The sequence below is a fragment of the Fukomys damarensis genome, unplaced genomic scaffold, assembly GCF_012274545.1.
Source record: "Fukomys damarensis isolate Sample0158 unplaced genomic scaffold, DMR_v1.0_HiC HiC_scaffold_31, whole genome shotgun sequence".
Lineage (NCBI taxonomy): Eukaryota > Metazoa > Chordata > Mammalia > Rodentia > Bathyergidae > Fukomys > Fukomys damarensis.
The window spans coordinates 12,703,768-12,724,532 of NW_022900943.1; the positions used below are offsets into that span (position 1 = coordinate 12,703,768).

General features: G+C 32.9%; 1 protein-coding gene and 1 non-coding gene across 3 annotated transcripts in view; both read right to left on the reverse strand.

Moving 5' to 3' along the window:
• Jak2 (Janus kinase 2) overlaps nt 1-20,765 on the reverse strand; it is a 100,638-nt gene continuing 79,873 nt past the window's right edge. For both annotated transcript variants that reach the window (XM_033757686.1, XM_010620837.3), the window contains exons 11-25: nt 20,370-20,556; nt 19,607-19,734; nt 17,542-17,676; nt 16,171-16,258; nt 15,332-15,459; nt 14,451-14,589; nt 12,124-12,275; nt 11,812-11,962; nt 10,742-10,878; nt 8,774-8,963; nt 7,755-7,879; nt 7,419-7,591; nt 2,163-2,280; nt 577-690; nt 1-333 (exon numbers count right to left, since the gene is read on the reverse strand). In XM_033757686.1, the coding sequence (XP_033613577.1) occupies nt 226-333; nt 577-690; nt 2,163-2,280; nt 7,419-7,591; nt 7,755-7,879; nt 8,774-8,963; nt 10,742-10,878; nt 11,812-11,962; nt 12,124-12,275; nt 14,451-14,589; nt 15,332-15,459; nt 16,171-16,258; nt 17,542-17,676; nt 19,607-19,734; nt 20,370-20,556 (2,073 nt within the window). In that variant the 3' untranslated portion in view covers nt 1-225. The remainder of the gene's footprint in view (nt 334-576; nt 691-2,162; nt 2,281-7,418; nt 7,592-7,754; nt 7,880-8,773; nt 8,964-10,741; nt 10,879-11,811; nt 11,963-12,123; nt 12,276-14,450; nt 14,590-15,331; nt 15,460-16,170; nt 16,259-17,541; nt 17,677-19,606; nt 19,735-20,369; nt 20,557-20,765) is intronic.
• On the reverse strand, nt 8,388-8,490 carry LOC117283873. Its single transcript, XR_004514908.1, has one exon. It is a non-coding gene; the product is annotated as a U6 spliceosomal RNA (small nuclear RNA).

The following is a 20,765-nucleotide window of genomic DNA, read 5'->3' on the forward strand; positions in this document are numbered from 1 at the left end:
TACCAAGGATCGAACTCAGGATCTTGCACTTGCTAGGCAGGCACTGTGCCACTGAGCTAAATCCGCAGGCCTGCTTTGAAAGTTTTGAGCAGATACTTTCACATCTTTGCTGGCTAGATCATGATGTGTGTAATAACTGTATGTGTAATAATAGTCCACAGCACTGTTAAATACAAAACTTTGTTCTGTAAGTCTGCTTTAGTCTGAGAATAAAGGTTGTTTCTTTCATCCAGCCATGTTGTCCCTTATTTGATCCACTCGAAGTGCTAGGTCCCTAAAGGAAGGGCGTTGGTTTACATTATTGTTCCAGCATTCTGTCATGATCATATAAATCTGAAAAAGTAAACCAAAATTGCAATGAACACAAGTACCATCTTTTTAATTAGTGGAAAAGTGAATTTGGAACTCCTAGTTAATTTTCCTAAAAAAAGATTATGAATTTATTATAGCTGTGCCTTGATCCACAGTCATCTGTTAATGCTATTTAGCTAAAAGTTTAGCAATTTCAGTGGCCTTGAGACTTTGAATAACAAGAAAAAAAAATGCATGATTATGTGGATTTAAAAAAAAAATTACCTCATCTGGGCATCCATCTGGTCGTGGTAATCTTCCATTATTCTTTAGGAGTTCTATCAAATGGAACACAATCATCTGTCCTTGTTTGTCATTTCCAATCATACGCATGAACTCCTGAAATACAAACCCACTTTTCAATTATTTTCTTGTATATTCAACTTGAAGGAAAATTCTTTTTCAGCTTCCTCCAGTAAGTAGAAAAGAATTGAGTATGTGTGTATATATATATATATATATATATATATATATATTTGTGTTTATTTTAAAACTTTTTAAAAACAGACCATATTAAGCATCAAAACTTCCTTTTGAGTCATCTTTCATAAAACACTATTAAATGTGAAGCCTCTATTATGCCATTTCTGCAACTGTGTTATACTCAACCCAAGTTCCTTGAGAAGGGCTAAAAACATGAACTAAAAACATATGTATGTTTTCTTATTGTTGCTTTGACACAATAAAACAATTATGCTTTTATTCTAATATGAGAACCAGAGATAAACAGAAATACTCATGAATAGGAATGTCCACTGTGTTCATTGAAGCGTTAAATGACTGAAAAATGGAAACTGACTGTACAGAAATATAAAACCGTATGATGGAAGAAACTCAGCAATTAGAAATTGTATCTGAGGTAAACGTTCACTATACAATAAAATACCAATGTAATACTTAATGAGAGGATTAAAACTGTACAGTATAACGTTAGTTTTATAAAACAATTGTATTTCTTCATAAAATTTTATTTATATTAAAATAAGTAAGCTTCAAAGAAAATATATTACAAACTTAAAGCGGTTGTCTCTAATTACATTAGGGATTGTATTTATATTTCATACTTTATGTTGAAGCACAGGAAAAATTACTTTCAAAGCTTATTTTAACTTGTACAATAAATGATATTAAGAGATGCTATGGTTCGGATGTAGGGTTCGGATGTAGTTTAACCTCTAAAGGTTCATATGTTGGAATCTTGGTCCCTGGTGTGGCAATGTTAAAGTAGGAACTTTCTGAAGTAGGGACTAGTGGAAGATAATTAGAGGGCACAGCCTTCAGAAGGAAATTAATCCTCAGGATTAATGCTAGTCTTAAATGTGTTAATTCTCACGAGAGCAAATTGTTTTATAGAAAGAGCAAGACTGGCCACTCCTTGTTCTCTGGCTTCAAATCTTGCTGTGTGACCCCTTCCACACAAAGACTGTTCCCTTTCTGTTTATGTGCCATGAGGAGACATAGCCAAGGGTCCCTCACTGGAAGCTGAACAGATGTGGCTGATTGATACTGGACTTTCACACCTGGCCTCACAACCCTGAGCTACATAAACCCGTTTCTTTACATAGTATACAGTTTTGAATACTCTGTTAAATTAACAGAAAATGAACTAACACAAGAAATTATACTAAACAGTACTCTAACATCCTCCTTTTAAAACTTTAAGTTAATAAATAAGTTTAGGGTTATTTTGTTGGATATTGCTTTACGAATAAGCAACAAGAGCCTCTAAAATGAGTTCTAGGCTTATTATTCATTGAACAAAGCCTTTCTGTGATTAAAAAAAAAACAGAAGAAATAAAAAGCACACTGACTGCAGGTGGACTTTTACTCTTCTCAATATATGTGAAAAGTTCATACAGAACTACTCCAAAACTCCAAACGTCAGAGGCCACAGAAAACTTGCTCTCTGTCAGCGATTCTGGAGCATACCTATAAAACACAGGAAGCATTTAAAAGACAGTTACTTTATGTTGCAACTTTTTGGCCTTTTGTTTGTCTTTTTGTTCGTTTGCTTTTTGACACAGGGTCTCATTTTGTAGTACAGGCTGGCCTTAGACTCACTATGTAGTGCAGGCTGGCTTCAAACTCATGGCGATCCTCTTGCCTCATGCTGTAGAGCGCCAGTATTACAGGTGTATGCCACCACTCCTGGCTTCTCCCACTCTTGATTTTATCTGCAAATCATTGTATTTAAAAACAAACAAAAAATCTGGACATGGTGGCATATGCCTGTAATCCCAGCACTCGGGAGCCTGAGGCAGGAGGAGTGCTATGAGTTTGAGGCCATCCTGGGCTACACAGTGAGTTCAAGCCCAGCTTTGAACACTGCAAAGTGTGACTCTGTCTCAAAAACCTAAATAAATAAATAAATACATATTGTGTTTCCCCCAAAACAAGACTGAATATTACATTAATTTTTGATTCAAAAGATTCTATATGCTTATTTTGGGGGGATGTTTTTGTTTCATGCACAACAATATATATTTATTCATGAACAACAATCTACACTTATTCAAATAGCGTCATGTCATCTGGAATATCACCGTAACTCCAAACCTCAAATTCCAGCCTGAATTTCCTGTAGAACCACTGGCCCCAATCTCTCATGTTCAGCAAGAGTTCTCCTTAAATGAGCATTTTTTGTCCATTTAGCTAGGTAGTATCACACACTTATATATTAAAATCCCTTAAGTATATAAACTTATCTTTTATCTTTCATTAGTGCTCTAGACTATTTAAAAGATTTCCACATAAAAATCTACAGGCAAAAAGAATTCCATCTCCACCTTTCCAAACCCTGCTGATGACTTTCCTTATGCAATGAGTGGCATCACAATCTATTTACATGCCTAAGCTAGATTCCTCTTTCACTCCAAAGTCTAATGAGCCACCAGTTAGTCTTACAATATATTCTAAATACATCTCAAGTCAGTCTCTGAATGCACTATCCCCTTATGATTAATACAGAAGTCTTCAAACCAGTGCAGAATAACAGCAAGGATGCACAAAGGTTACCAGAAGGATGTTATAGTAAGAACAGTGTAAGGATCCTCCACAAGTTCAAATCCCTGCTTTAACAATTTAAAAAAAATATTTTAGATATAAGCATTTCCCCTCAAGTACTCAGCATCAATCCATAAGGCATAATGAACATGTTAATAGGTTAAAAAAATGAGCATTTTGAACAATAAAAGCATTATAGATGACAAAGATGCTTTTAAATGAAATTGGATTTTTTTAGCATTACATGCTCCTCATTGTGTAGAAACTTTACTGAATCATCAAATTCCCATCATTTCAGTGTTATTCTGCAAGCAAGTTGACTTCCTATGAATTTTTTCCCATATGATTATTTGTATATTATAGGTATACATTATAATCACATTCATCATTGGGAATTTGTACCTGTTACATGATATATCTTGGTTCTTGTTTTTTCCCATTCCCCTTCCCTCCATTCTACCTCTCCCTATTTACAAAAGCTTTGTTTCTGTTTTGTTTTCTGTCTTTTCAAATGGATGCATACTCTTAAATGGATGTCTTACTCTTAAGTGAAATAAATACAACACACATATGTAAATACCAAATGGTTTCTCTGGTGTGAGAAACTGAAAGTGTAAACGAGGACCAAAATTTATAATACATAATGTGAAAGAGGAAGAAAAGGTTCAAAGGGGAAGGAAAGTAGGAAAAGAAAAAAATATGAGAAAAAAAGGAAATTGGATTTTTAAAAAGATATATGATGTTGAAATGTGATTTCTTTCAGATTTGATTTAGTATTTTCTAGGATTTGAATGTGCTCCCCCAACAATTCATGTGTTGAAATTTAACGATCAGTGTGATCGTATTAAGAGGGACGCTTTTGAGAGATGATTAGGCCAGGAGAGCTCCTCCCTCATGCATACACCCCTACAAAAGACACTCCATTGGCCCACTTGTCTTTCCACCTTCTTCCATGTGGAGATGCGGTGTTCCTCCCCTCCAGAGGATGCACCATCAAGGCACATCTAAGAAGCAGAGGGCACATGTCACAAGACAACTGAACTTACTACAGATTCCCAGCCTCCAGAATTGTGAGAAATACATTTTTTATGTATATTTTGGCTACAAACAAAATAGATGACCCCAAATTTTTCCAGGTACAAAATACAACACTTTATGTACAATTTTGAGTAAGTAGAAATATAAGTATAAGGAGAAAATAAAGGATGTTTATAGTAATTTAGAAAATACATTATTTTAACTACTTAAAACTTTAAACAATTTTTACAGTCAATTTTAAAATGAGAAGATAGGACAGTTTTAAAAATTATTTTGGGTATAAATATAAAAAGATTTGAAAAGCAATGACCTAGATTCCTGCAAAATCTACCTTTTTTGCTGACTTTCTGCTATTATTAGCCTTTTCTTTCTTTCTTTCTTCTTTTTTTGGTACCAGGGATGGAATTCAGGACCTTCACTTGTGAGACAGGCGTTGGCACCACTGAGCTAAATTCCCAGACCCTATTAGCCTCTTCTTAATATAATGTGCACTCAATATCAGTCTTTGAGTCTCAGATTACTCTGCAACTCTTAATTATTAAGGTCCCCTAAAAAATTTTATGTGGGTTTTATCTACTAATATTTGCCATATCAGATATTAAAACCAGGAAAATGGAAAAGTATTTAATTCATTTAAAATATAAATAACCTCATTACATGTTAACAAATAATTTTTTGTGAGAAAAGTAGCTTTTTTTTTTTTTACATTGTTAGATGTCTTTTTAATGTGTGGTTAAACATGCCATGAGCATCTGGAAAATTCCACTATATATCCATGAAAAAAATGACAGTGAAAAGACAAATAATACCTTAATGTTACTATAAAACATTTGGTACTTTACCAAAAATAAACCTACCTTAAACATGAGTTTCACTATGTTACTTACTTTGACAAAGCCTCAAATTTCCCACTTTACACACTGTCTACTGAATGAAGTCCAAACTCATCAACATGGCATGCAGGGCTTCTCTTGGGCCATTTGTTCTGCTCTAACAATACCTGACACTTCATATTTCAGAAAGAACAGAAATGTATTGGGAAGTCCAAGGGCATGGTATATAGATGGACAGATTTGGCTGTTGGGTAAAGGCTGCTCTCTGCTTTTAAAATGGTCTTAATAGTGCGTCCTCCAAAGGGGAGGAGCCCTGCATCCCCTTATGGAAAAAGGCAGAAGAACAAGAAGGGCCAAACTCTCACAAAGGCCTTAATCTCACTCATGGAAGCAGCCTTATGGCCTAATTATCTCTTCAAGTCCTCCCTCTAATACTATCACACTGGCAACATTCGAACCATAGCAGGGCTCTTTCCAGTCCCGTTACTCCTTGCTTTTTCTGTGATTATTATGCCCCTGATTCTCTCTCCCTGTCAACTTCCTCCTAGAATGCCTTTCTTCTATCTGGTAAACTAATCATATTTGAAAAGTCCTCTCTTAGTTACTGTTTTCTCTCATTGATTTAAACCATCTGCAGAATTATTTGCACTCTTGTTTCCTCATTATCTTTATTATTGCATTTCCACACTGCATTGAAATTTGATTATATATCTGATTTTTTAAAAAATTATCGGCCCTTTAAGAGAAGGGATTAGAACAATAGTGACAACCTATGGCATGGGTATTAATGTGTTTTTCTTTTAAGACGAAAGATTTTAATGTATGAGTTGCTTTTTTGAAACTAAAACCTCTATATTCAGGTTTAATTGCAGTATAATAAATATGTAGATTTTGGGTTGCAGTTTGGCACTTGGGCTCTGAAAGGTTCACATCACCAGATTGGAGGTAGTGGACCTGTGAATTGAATACCCCTTCCAAAAAAAAAATTTTTTTTTTTTTCATTTTAGTTCAGCCTACCTATTTAGGGACAATCTTTCTTTTCTGATGCTAATCTTTTTTTTTTTTTTTTAATGCTTTTTTGAGACAAGTTCTCACTATATAGTTCAGGCTGGCCTTGAACTCAGGCAATCCTGCCTCAGCCTCCTGAGTGCTGGGTTACAGGTGTGCACCACCATGCCTGGCTCTATCTTCTTATTTGAAGCTCTCTGTATGGTTTCTGGAGCACAGTAGGTACTTTAAAAAATGTCTATTAATTATTTTCATTAAATTTGCCCAAATTATTGGACCATAACCAATATTTATTAAATTACCAATTAATTCTATTCAATTGTTTAATTTCTCACTCTGGGGAAATTCATGTATCATTTGGGCACCTGACCAAAATAAATAGTCATATTTAGATGAATCTTATTTCAATTTGATGTAGATAATACTAATGATAATCATGAGGCCATTCCTTGAAATTTGCTTTTAATATTATGAAAACAAAAAAACCTGTACAAATTAGAGAACAATGAATTACCATATACCAGTTAAACTCATTGCCTCATGTTTCATACATTACTCTCTATACCACTTCCACTGGATATAGAAAAAGTGAATCCCAGACACGGTAGTATTTCAACCATTATTTCAGGATACATCTCTGCACGTCTAAAGATAGCAACTCTGACTCAAACTACATTTGGCTAATTATATTATTTTAGTAGAAAAATAAACCCAGAATTAAAGTCCACTGGAAATATATACAAAATAAAAAATGAACTTTGAATACTTCTCACAATTAATTGACAATTTTAACTGAAGTATTTCAGACTTCAGGTTTACAGATCTTGCAATGTTTACATAGATTTCAGTAGTTCAGCATCCTTAGATGAAAATCCAATTCTGAAATGCTCTAAAATCTGCAACTTTTTGAGTGTCATATTAGTATTCAAAAGGCTTCCAATTTTAATGTTTTGGGTTTTGGATTTTCATCTTAGGAATGCTCATTTGTAATAATATATATTTTCCAAGAGTCATGAAGATTAAATGAGATAATCCATGAAATACATTTAGCCCAATGTAAAGCACATATTTGTCTACAATAAAAATTAAACATTATTAAATTCATTACTATGTATTAAATAACTAAAATAAAAATTTCAGTTTGTATTATAAATTTTTTAATTTAGTGAAAAACACTGTACTCACCAGAATATAGGACTTTCACCTGGTTCTTTCACTTTGTAGTATTCTTTGTCTTGTGGCAAAACTTTGGTTAATCCAAAGTCTCCAATTTTAACTCTGTTCTCATTCTCCACCAAAATATTTCTTGTTGCCAGATCCCTGTGTATATATCTTTTTGTGCCAAGGTACTCCATACCCTGTGGTTAAGATAGCATCCTTTTTTCAGCTGGTTGTATAAATAATTTAAATGGCTTTACTTTCATAAATTCCCCCTTTTTAGCTAAGAAATAGTCTAAAGAATTTCTTAATCACTTCAACATTCTCACTCCATCTACAAAATATAACTAGAATATTAGGTACCTTGCATATCTGATATGTGTACTGCAGAAGTTTTTTGTGATCTATCCGTTCTTTGTGTTTTTGGAGATAGTCGCGTAAACTTCCATATGGTAAATATTCCATAATTAATCTGAGATTACGCCGGCCTTTGAATAAACAGATGGAACAGAATGTTTATACTTTGATGTAATTTATTACTTAAATACTGTATAAGTGGTCTCTCCCTCCCCTCCAGGTCTAAGATGATAACATTTTATTATAAAATCAAAGATGATACCGTATTACAGGGTCTCTGAATTCAAAAATTTTGAAGCTCTAAAAATAATTATGTTTTAGTCTTCTTTATTTCTTTAGGCAAACCATAGTTGATAAGAACACTTTTTCTTGATAAAACTTCTTTTTTCATTCATGTTGAACTAAATCATGTAATTAAAAATATTATTTTGATAAAATATATAAGCAAATACAGTTTTTTTAAAAAATATGAAATGCTGGCCGGATGTGGTGGCGCATGCCTATAATCCCAGCACTTGCGAGGCTGAGGCAGGAGGATCGCTGTGAGTTCGAGACCAGCCTGGGCTACACAGTGAGTTCCAGGTCAGTCTCAACTACATAGTGAGACCCTGTCTCAAACAAACAAACAAACAAACAAACATAAATATGAAATGCTTCACAAATTTGCATGTCATTCTTGCTCAGGGGTCATGCTAATCTTCTCTGTATCATTCCAATTTTAGTATATGTGCTGCTGAAATATAATTTTTATATAAATATATATAATTTAATTTTTAATTAAATATAATTTTAAAAATAAAATTCTCTTAAGTTTAAGCAAGTGGTGAAGAAAATAATCAACAAGATGAAGACTTCCTATAATTGCAGTCCATGATCACTACACACAATCTCTAGTCATATGGAATGCATAACTCTCTCAGTACAGGCACATGGTTAAGTACGGAACTTCAGACATTCTATGTTTCTATTACCTAGGATGCCAAAGACATACTGTAAGTTTAAAATAGGTTTACTGGGCAACATACCAGCACTGTAGCAGACTCCTTTGTACTTTACAATGTTGTCATGCTGTAGGGATTTCAAGATTTCAATTTCCCTTTCGAAGTCTCTGAGGTGCTCTTCAGTACTGTGCTGGAGCTTTTTTACAGCTACCACCTCCCCTGTGTTATCCTGTAGAGGGTCATACCGGCACATCTCCACACTGCCAAAATTACCCTAAAGAACATGCTACATTAGGAAGGGAAACCTCAAGTTTTCAAGACAAATTTTTTTTTTTTTTTTGGTACAGGGGATCAAACTTGGGACACTTGGGAGGCAGGCAGTAGCACCACTGAGCTAAATCTCTGGCTTCAAGATAAATTATTAATCAACTCTTATAATATAGGAAACCCTAGCTGCAAGAATTAGTAGACATGTATCTAAGCTTACATGAGGCAACTTTTTGAGCAAGAAAAGGAAATATGATCTCAACAGACTGGGTAGTAGTAAACCTATAAATTTAATTTCTTCAAGAAAAATTACAGACTAAAACATAAAGTACTTCAAAAAGCGATTTGAAAAAATGATAAACATTAATTGTTAGGATAAGCAAATAGACATGCTAGAGGACTCCTAAATTTCTGTCACCATTTTGAGGAAGAACTTTCCTTCTTTACAACGTGTCCTCTATTCTCAGTACCAAGAAAAAACCCAAAAAACAACCAACCAAAAAATATATATACAATATATCCTTTGATACTAGTTTTAGTGATCTAGATGAAATAAAGACCTGATGTGGACTGAATGTCTGTGCCCTCTGAAATTTATTTGATTAACTTCTAATTTCCAGTGTGATTGTATTTTGAGATAAGGCCTTGTGAAAAAGTACTAAAAGTGAAAAGAGGATATAAAAGTGGGGCTCTAATGGAATATGCTGCTGCTCTTTTTTTTTTCCTCATTGAGTTTATTGGTACATTTTAGGTATACAGTAGTTACACTCATCATTGGGATCTTGTACCTTTACATGACAGGTATTGGTTCTCATTTTTTCCCCTTGTCCCTGCCCTCCCTTTACCTTCCTTCCCTATTTACAAATAATTTATTTCCAGTTTTTCATTTTCTTATATTTTTCTTCTTTCCCCTTGTTTTCTTTCCCCTACCCTTCCCACTTCCCCTACACCTTTAGCCCTTTGCTTCCTATTTCACATTGTCAATTACACCATTAGGATCTTATGTACAATTAGTTTTTCACACCAGAGAAACTATTCAGTATTTACCTATGTGTGACTTATTTATTTCACTTAAGAGTATATCCTCTATATGCATCCATTTTCCCATGAATGACTCTAATCTGCTGCTCTTATAATAACAAGAAAAAACACCACAGCCTTCTCTCCTATGGGAGGAAAAAGGAATCCTTTTACATTGTTGGTGGTAGTGTAAATGAGTACAAACACTATGGACATACGAATTGTCCCAAGAGTTAAAGTAATCATATTTACCCATGATACATGCATACACACATGTTGTAATACATACTCGTGTTTACAGCTACATAAGTTTTAATAGCTAAATCTGGGAAATAGCCATCAACAGTTGAACTAGGAGATCTTCCTCAGTCAAGCCTCAGATGAGAGTGTAAGGCCTACCTGACACCCAAATGTTCCTTTCTGTATTGTACTGATTTGCTTATAATAAATGCAAACTCTCCCTGCTGAACAAAGGGATTGTGATCAAATCGACTATGGAAGAACTGCCTAACTTATTATCCAAACTTATTATCTTGAAGTTCAATGCACATTATGTGTTAAAGGCTCTAAATTCTTCAGTCAAGAAAGCTGTTTATGTAGCATAGCTTTTTTCAAACATTTGGCAACTGACTCCTTTTTTTTTTAAACAACATTTTAACACATATCCCTTAAAATCTCCATAGGAAGTGCACTTTGGAGACTCTCTGCAGCTTTTTCTGGTCCTAAATAAAATATTTTATTTGCAAAACTTAAAAAACAATTTACCTTGCCAAGTTGCTGTAGAAATTTCAAGTGTCTCTCTTCAAATTGTGTAGGGTCTCTGTCTTCAAAAGCACCAGAAAACCCTAAGGCACCTATCCTGATGTTTGGTAACATGTCATTTTCTGTTAATAGTTCATAATCTGGAAAATAAAGAATATCACCAGCTTAAAATGGCAAACACATTCTTCAGGTTAAACTGATATATATATATATTCAAGTTGATAAAATAGCCAGAATGAGTTAGAAATACGCTTGATACAGGGAAATGCAAATGGTTTAAATTATACTAATGAAATTCTTTATTACCCACAGTCTGATGGGCTTTTAAAGATTTTCGAAAGAATAAAAGATTACTTTCTAAAATAGGTAGTTTTAGTATCATGAAATAGGTCATATTTTGATTTTTTGTAGTGAGAATGGTAAGTAATACTGAAGCAAAAAGTACCTATGGGTCAACCACATGCATATTTAGCTCAATATTTTAAATATCAGAACAAACAAAAACAAATCTACCTTATGTTTAGAAAATTAATCAATTGTAAACTATATGGCAACTACTTAAAAACCAAGTTATTAAAAAGTTGATGCAGTTATTAATTGGCAAATTAATACTTCCCATTAATTGGCAAAATAAATTAGGTATGAGTCTAACATAGGCATGTAATAAGTTTTGTTTGTTCTTATTTTTTTGTTTTGTTTTTGTTTTTATTTTTGTTTTGAGACAGGGTCTCACTATATAGTTCAGCCTGGCCTTGAACTCACTGTGTAGCCCAAGCTGACCTCAAACTCACAGAGATCTTCCTGCTTCAGCCTCCCTCAGTCTTCCAAGTGCTGGGATTACAGTGTACACCATCACACCCAGCTGTTCTTTTTCTTATTCAAATAAATAGGCTATTGATGGAGAAAAAGGCCTTAAGACTGTGCAGACTGTGCAAGGAGATTAGAAGGTGTATAAAGCATAAAACATATATGAACATAAGAAATTAAGAGATGATAAGGAACTTTTGAGAAGGGATTACAAAATTAATAAACATTCATTAAATACAACAAGATGAATAGTGATCAATAAATACCTGGAGTAAATAAACTGTTAAGATCTCGGATGATGGCTCTGAAAGAAGGCCTAAAATCTGGTTCATAATCCATACAATTATTTATAAGGTTCGCTAATTCTGTCCACTTTGGTGCAGGGAGCTGGTGCCTATCTTCATAAAACTGTAGTTTCTAAGATTAGATAATCAAATGTTAAGAATAAATTGTACAACTCTGTACCAAACTTCTTTTTAAAATTAAGATGTGCTTTTACAATTAATATATTGAATCTGAAAAAGAAATATGGTGGATTACAGACACAGTAATTCTAACTTAAGTCTGTATCAACTTACTCTTTGAGAATCTAGAGCACTCAGAGGCTTGTCTCCTCCACTGCAGATTTCCCACAAAGTGGTACCAAAACTCCATTTGTCTGTGGCCAAATTTAGATTTTTAGGATTTTCAATGCATTCTGGTGGTACCCATGGTATTCTCTCCTGAAGAACTTTTAAATGATAGGAACAAAGAATAATTAATCTCTATAGGTAAACAATTATTTTATATGCAGTTTTCAGATTCATCTCAATAATCAAATCTTTTTTGTTAGATGTAGAGTATTCATGTTCATGTGTGCATAAGCTTAACAGCTGAGGCAACATTTGAGATCATCTAATTCAATATCTAAGCTTTAACAGTAAGGTCCGGGTATTTAGCTCAGTGGTTCTGGCATCTGCCTCGCAAGCCTAAGGGCCCAAGTTCCATCCCAAAGTACCCCCCCCCCAAAAAAAAAGAAAGACAAGAAAAAACCCAGTAACAACACTGATGCACAATGATTAACTACAAATTTGTTAGTACAGGGACAAAACACAGATATTCCTTCTTTCATGACCTACCTGTTTAACGACTGTTCAGATTTATGGCCCACCACTCAGACTTAAGAATTGTCTTTTTTGTACAGTACATCTGGTTTATAGAGCTGCATTGTCTTCTTTGTACAGTACACCTTGTTTATACAGTACTATAATTTTTATGATTGTACTGTACAGTACTGTAGTTTTATGTTCTAATTCTATTAATGCATGTGAGAGTTATGCAAATAAAAGCAAAGCATAAAGTTGGAGTTTCCTTTGACCACTTTTTTGTTTTGTATATTATAATGTACATACTATATACAATCCCTCATTTAGCAACCAATTCAATGACAACCCAGTTGTGTGATCTGAACTCAGGTGTTAAATGAGGGATGTCTGTACAGTGAATTCCAGATCAACTAAACTTAAGGGAATAAGTGTCTCTACTGGTATCCCACTCTCTCTGCCTCTCCTTAGTAGTTCTGCCTTTCAAAAAAGTAAAAGATCTATAAAATTTGTCTTAAAATTGCTTCTCAATATATTTTTAGAACTTTACAATATTTACAATATGTAAATAGTAAAAGCAATTTTACAATATTGATGATGTTTTAATGATTTCATAATAGTGGCCATTCTGACTTGCAGACACATAAGGACAACAGGCATTTATCATTACAGCAGATGAATGACTAAGTTGTATCAGGATATTCTAGGTATGGAATTGGTAACTTCTAGTAGTTAGATCATAAAATTGTTCAAGTAAAGTTTCTGTGGAAGGGTAGTATTCTGACATAGACAGATAAATAGGTAAGAATGAAGGATAATCTGTTACATATTTTGGTAAAGCAGTGTGAATACTTTTGCTTATAATCAAGAAATGAAAGAAGACATTGATTCCCCTCTCCTTGACAATATAAATACATTTTTCTTCATGCTTACCAGCCATTCCAAAGGTTAAAATTTCATTGAGTACTAGAAGATTTTCTTCCCCATGCTACTATCCTAATACTACTGTCTTCACTATTGAATAAGCCATCAAGTTTAAGTATACTGATTCAAATAGGATACTATGCATCAATCCACAAAAATCGATCAACTTTGATTCTGAATTCAGAATATTCAACTGGAGAAATTAGCTAAGATAATGAAGCACAATTAAAACATTTCAACCAAAAAAACTGCACTCAGCATTTGACTGGAATTTTTACTTTTAACTTACTGTATTATGTAGAAAATAAAGACACAAGAGAAAGTTTAAAAAAACTTAAAATGTCAGATTTAGCTAAATAATTAAATAACATATCAAGCTAAATAATATATATTTTCAAAAAAATTTTAGTGAATAAAGAAGTTTTTAAAAAGATTTATCATGGCACAATGAATAATATTTAAAATTTTTACATTAAAAATAAATAAAATCCTACCATACATGACTAGGAATTAAAACTATTTTAAGTGCCAGGTGTGGTGGCTCACGCCTGTAATCCCAGCACTTGGGAGGCTGAGGCAGGAGAATTGCTGTGAGTTCGAGACCAACCTGGGCTACATAGTGAGTTCCAGGTCAGTCTCAACTACATAGTGAGACCCTGTCTCAAAAAACAACAACAAAAAGAAACTATTTTAAAATTATTTCATAGTTCGTGATGACATACTTCTAAGAAGAAATGGACAGAGAACAGGATACAACTATAACTTAATTTAAATTGCAAATGATAGCTACATGCTATGATTAATCAAGCACATATCAAAAAATTAAGAGTTCAAGGAAAATTAACATTTTTAATGGTATTATCCAAGTAACACTTAATAAAGTTAAATATAGAACTTACTGTCCTTTGGTAAAACTGTAATACTAATGCCAGGATCACTAAGTTTGATGAAAGGAGGATTTCCTGTCTTCCTGTCTTCTTCCCTGATAAGTAGAATATTTTTGGCACATACATTTCCATGAATAAGGTTTTTTTCTTCCTATTAAAATTAAATGCAAAAAAAAATTAAATGCACATACATTCAAACATCATTCCACAAATGTTTGAGTATTTAATATGGTTGGTCAAGGCCCCAATAGTCTAAAGAAAGTATGTAAGACAACAATGTAAATACTAATTTGGAGGCATGCTGTAAGACAATAAAAAGAAGTTTTATGACAGCACTTCCTGTTTTATATGCCATTTGACACAATGATATATATCCATGATGAAATGAATAAATTAAAGCTACTCAAAGTTATTCCATCTTTCAAACCTGAGACCCTAAATGGTTTGTAGAAAATATTTTCAGTTCAATAGAACATGGGTATATTCTGAGGAGTAGGAACTGGCTAGCCCTCTGGTTCTCTGCTTCTCTGTCCTTACTCCTTTCTTATTGAATGCTGATGTCCAATTGCCCAGAGATACAATGAAAATGTATTCTCTATTATTCATAAAAACACAACCTGTTTCAACATAAATTCAGATTAAGTTTTATAGATCTAAGTAACACAAACTACAGATTGTCTATAAGTAGTTCCAAGAGATGAAAGGATTACAAAATTGTTTCAAAAATGATTTTACCTAAATAAGCACATGTCTAAAATAATCCCTTTTACCACCTAACCTATTCTGAATGACTCAGCATCTATTCAGATTTCTTGGTGCCAGGATGACTTCTAGATTGCTTCATAAGATAAAACAATATGTTTTTATTAAAAAAGAATATATTAATTACTTACTAGAAAATGCATAGCCCATGCCATCTGTTTAGCCACTTCAAGTTTCCATAATATATTTATAGAATTTTTATTCTTTTTCAGGTATGTATCTAATGATCCAAATTTTACAAACTCCTGAACCAGAATATCTGCATTAAAATATAGGCAATAATAAGGCTCCAGTATATATACAACTAAAATATATAATTTAGATATATATGTTTATATGTGGAAATAAAGTAAAGAAATTAAGCAAAATTCACTAGTTTAAAGGAAACAATGAATATATAACCTTGTATCTTTCAGTTTGGGCTTTATTTATAACAGCAAGACATATTAACCTAAATAAATATATATGATATATAATTTCATATAACATATAAGTATGACACAACATACATATCATTCCATCACATCTGAAAAATCTAGTATCTAGTATCAATAGATTTCAGTAAGTTCCATTAATAATTCAGCCTATAATTTATATGCTTTCTCTTCATAATTCCAAATAATTTTGTAGTGAAAGGGCCAGTTGTTCCAATGTTATGTTGAACTAGCCAAATCTGTACTGCTATAATAAACACAAAAAGCTGTATTTGTTTAGTATAATATGCTATTGTTTGGGCACTGTAACATAAGTTATATTGTCTTCTGCAATTTAACTTCATTTATTGATTTATTTTTTCACAAGCATAAGTGAACAGTCCTATAATGTTTTTTAGGTCGGGCAATATATAATTCCTATTGGATTATAATTTAGACTGATATGTGTGATCTTGATATTGAAATTTTACATAAGCAACAATGGATTCATTGAGAGAGGCATAATTTAACATAAGAAAGCCAGTGGTTTTACTTACTTTCTTCTCCACAGACACATACACCATAATTTAAAACCAAATGCTTGTGAGAAAGCTGACTCATCATGCTTGCTGCTTCAAAAAAAGACTAAGGGAAAGAAAATAACAAATGCAAAAGAATTATTGTTTGGCTGTTTTTGCTTTGTTTTGCTTTTTGAGACAAGGTCTTGCCATCTACTTTAGGCTGGTCTTGAGCTCCCTACGTAGCCTAGCCTGGCTTCAAACTTGCAATAATCCTTATACCTCAGCCTCCTGAGTGCTGCAATTACAGGCATGTGCTTGTTACCGTGCCCAGCTGTTTCACTGTTGTAAGTATACATCATTCAGAAAGATACTCCCTGCCAAAAATGAAATGTACTTTCTCCTACTCTTAGTAGGACTTCAGATATGATTACAATGTGATTTGGTTCCTTTATTTGGATTTGCAAGCTGCCATCAACCTTGATGTTAGGGTTCATTTTTAGGAAACCCCCAAATAATCTTAGAATATAGACACACCAATGAGAGAAAGCAATGGTGGTAATGGGTACCACAAATGATACAAGTCAAATACTCTGAGACCTGTTAACACGAAGAATAGAGAATAGGTACAACTAGAGGCTGACACCAGACATGATAGGGGACTGTGATAGATGGATGTGAGCTTTAAATAATGGTTCCTAAATAATTAATAGAGGTCTCCGTGCAGATAAATATCATCATACTTATGTCAGTATTATGGCGTGGTATTAAAATCACTCTAACAACTAGCCTTGGACAGAAACTTCTAGGAATGATTGTTCAGAGGATCATGATCACCAACACTATGATGTTCTGGATCAGAAAAACGTTCTGGTTTATATGCTTCACATCATCTTCCATTTACATCTTTTAAAACATTCTAAGTATCATAAATATGTATTTTGTCATCCCTGATGATGTCTTGCTATGTTCAGGACTCTGGCAACTGACTGCTGAGTTTCCGCCTGGTAGCACTTCTGGATGACAACCACAGGCATCAATACTTTACTCAGTGTTGCTCAGTACAGTGGCTTTCAAACTTCTTTTTTTAGTAGATGAAATTATAGAGGAACCTCTATGGAACCCATAAAGCTCTGGAATGCCAATTTTAAAAGCTATTGCCTCAAAGATGTATTATTGTTGCAGAGATATAATAATATGCATAATACAAAGCTGAAAGGAATATGTTGAAAAATATGCTATTTTTAAAATCCTATAATTTTCTACAGCATCATCCAAAAGCATCTTCAAAAAGGTCCTTGATATACTTTTTAAAATTCTAATTTTGCATAGCTGCATGCACAAATAGTTACATGCACATGAATGCACATACAGTACAAACTACATGGACTACCCAAAGAACATACACACCTCTGAATAGTTTCTGTGTGCTTTATCCAGAACTTTCAATAGAACTTCTGTTTCATGAAGTTGACCATAGTCTCCTACTTCTCTTCTTACTCCTTTAAAAATTTTTGTGAAAGTCCCTTGGCCAAGGCTTTCATTCTTTAAAAGAAAAAAGGGTAAAAAAGAAGAGAATTGAGCAAAGATGGAGAAATAGAAGAATTAAGAATTTAAGAAACACATTAAATGTCAAAACATTTTTTAAAAAAACCATGAATAAATATTTCCCTTAAAAACTAAAGATAGATGTGAGACTCCCAAATTAATTTCTTCTACTTTAAACAGTAATTAAAGATAGAAGACAACAGTTAATGAGTAAAGTGCATTTTTGGTTCCACCCTATTTTTAAACCTACTGTACTGGCTACAATTACAATTTTTCTTTTTTTTTCTTTTTGGTATAGGAGATCAAATTCAGGATCTTGAGCTTGCAAGGCAGATGGTGGCACCATTGATCTAAACCCCTGGCCCACATAATTACGATTTTTTTTTTAAAGAGTCAATGTTTATCTACATATCTACATGTATTTTAGGCTAGACTTGAACTATGCAGCCCAAGCTGAATTTGTGATAATCCTCCTGCCTCAGAATCCTGAATGTTGGTATTACAAGTGTGTGCCATCACACCCACCTCTCAAATTTCTTTTAAAATAATGTCTTTCATTTTTAAATGTTTTATTTTTCCGTGTTTTCAATTTATGTTATTTCTTAAGCATACATGTGTATTTTATAGTCTCTGAATATTATATGAAGCTCTTAAAAGTATAATTTTGCTGTTTGATCTGCTGATCCTTACTTAATCCTAGATTATTTCCTCTATATTTCTAAATTCAGACTAAAAACTCATGTTTGGAGTGGTTTTATCCATGGTAAATCTGGGTAGTCTAACTTAAGAGTGTATTCTTCCAAAAAGATTCTGTATTTATTTTCTTCATGCATGATTAGGGTATCAGAGGAGTACCACTTTTTCTTTTTAAGAGTAGGAAAAATTTATTGAGGTAAAGAAAGTTTCTGTCTAAGAGACAGAAGGGGGACCAGAAAGTGGGTTGCTCCAATACCACTTTTAATATGTTGGCTTAGTGTTTCTCCAATCATACAGGTCATATAAAGAAATCCAAATTCAAAATGTTTTCTTTATAAATTCTTAGAAGAGGTTCTTTGTCCTGAGACTCCAACTAAAATATATAACATTCTTTTCTTCTTTCCTTTCTCTGTTCCTCCTTTGTAAGTGGGTAAATTATTCACATTTCATGTGTTGTTTCATTGAAGATGTGTTATGTTTTATATCTAAAATGTCCCCCAAAAGTCTCTTGTGTTCAGAAGTAGAAGGTGACTGGATCATGAGATACTACACTCATCAGTGGATTGATCTATTGACGCATTCATAGATTACTTAGAAGTGTCTTTGGAGGTTTATATCTCTGTTTCCTGGCTGCCATCGAGTACTTTCCTCCCTGAGGCTTTTCTGCCTTACAGCCAGCCTACCACGGACTGAACCCTCTGGTAATATAACATGTATGTCTATAAGGATCCTGGCTTTATTCAGTAATACAGGCTCTCACTTTTAACTCCTAACAATTCACAGGCCCAAGACCTTCTTTGCACTGCTTTTAGTTTGAACCCCTGTGATAAATGAGACTAATCTCTACTCAAAACCATCTGATAGCTAAATCATCAGCTCTTATATACTATTTTGTCTTCAGTTTCTTATTTATTTTCAATCTGTTGAATTTCCCTTACTTTCATGAGAACTTGAGAAGATGTGGGACTTATCTAGATTATTTTTAAGATTTGTAAAGAAATATTTTTAAATTCTGAAAAGAATATAATCTCATTCTTAAAATAATTTTGCTAATTTCTTAAAAGGTTAGTATATTTTTCATAACAAATAAAAATGTTTAGATACTAACTACATTTTTATACTATAGATTATAACAAAATAGTTCCATATATTACAGGACCCTAACATGGGGTAGGAAATTAAGAAAATAGATGTTTTTATAAAAGGAAAAGTAATCTGTATCTACACTTACAAATATCAAATCTTCATTTCTGATTTTGTGAAACACCATTTGATTCACATTATTATGCCTCTGTAATGCTGGTGAAGTTGATACATCAGAAACACCATTGGTTCTAAAGACTAGAAGGTTTGATTTATCTGGAAAAAAATAGTAAAATATATATTTATGTGTATATATGTTTGTCTACATTGCTTCAAAACACATTGAAAATATGAATTGTTACAAAGAAGAATAAAATGAGGTCTACATGTAAGAAATGCTTAAAAACTTACTATTCATCTTCTTCATAGAAAATGATTTTTGGAGTTTATCAATTGAATTTTGATGTACTATTACCAATTATTTTAAACATTCAAAATTATAGCTACTTCCTTAAGTAGTATAATTTTAATAATTTTTAATAATGAGACTCATTCAAGGGGTTTTCAACTTTACTATCTTCATTTAAAAAAATTAAAATTCTAAACCCAAATGAAAATTTTTTCTTAACACAGCGAGAGCTTCTGGTTCAGTAAGTTAGTAACTGATTAATAACAAGAAATTATCCTTAAAGTGTCATTTTATGCTAAAATAACAAAACTTCAAATTGCTTACAAATAATTCATATCAAATTATCTTAATCTGATGATGCTTGTACAACAGAGTAAGACAAATTAATTTGCTTGTGGATGGCTTCTTTTATATTTCTCTTGAAATCAATGTACTAAAGATACCTCCTACCCCAGAAACAATCCTTGACAGTATTTGTAAAATAACTGGAAGATTATTTTACCTTTTGGTTTTGGAGGACAGCATTTAGTAAACTGGAAAATTATACTGTCTGAGCGAACAGTTTCCATCTGGTAGCAATTCAAAAGATCTTTAAGATTACTGAAGTTCTTCTTAGTCCCACTGAGGTTATACTCTCTATTCTCATTTTTTGTAATCAAACAGTGTTTATATTCAATGACATTTTCTCGCTATAGAAGTTTAATTATAAAGAGAAGGAGGGAAAATCACAATAGATTCCATAAAGATTATTCTGCCAAAAGAAGTATCACAAAAACAACCAACAAAATATTCAGACATTAGAACTGTGAATCCTAATGTGGAGCTATTATGGTGATAAGAGGATCTTGGTTCTTCAAAACGGAATCTAATTACAGCATCATAATCTACAAAAGTGGCT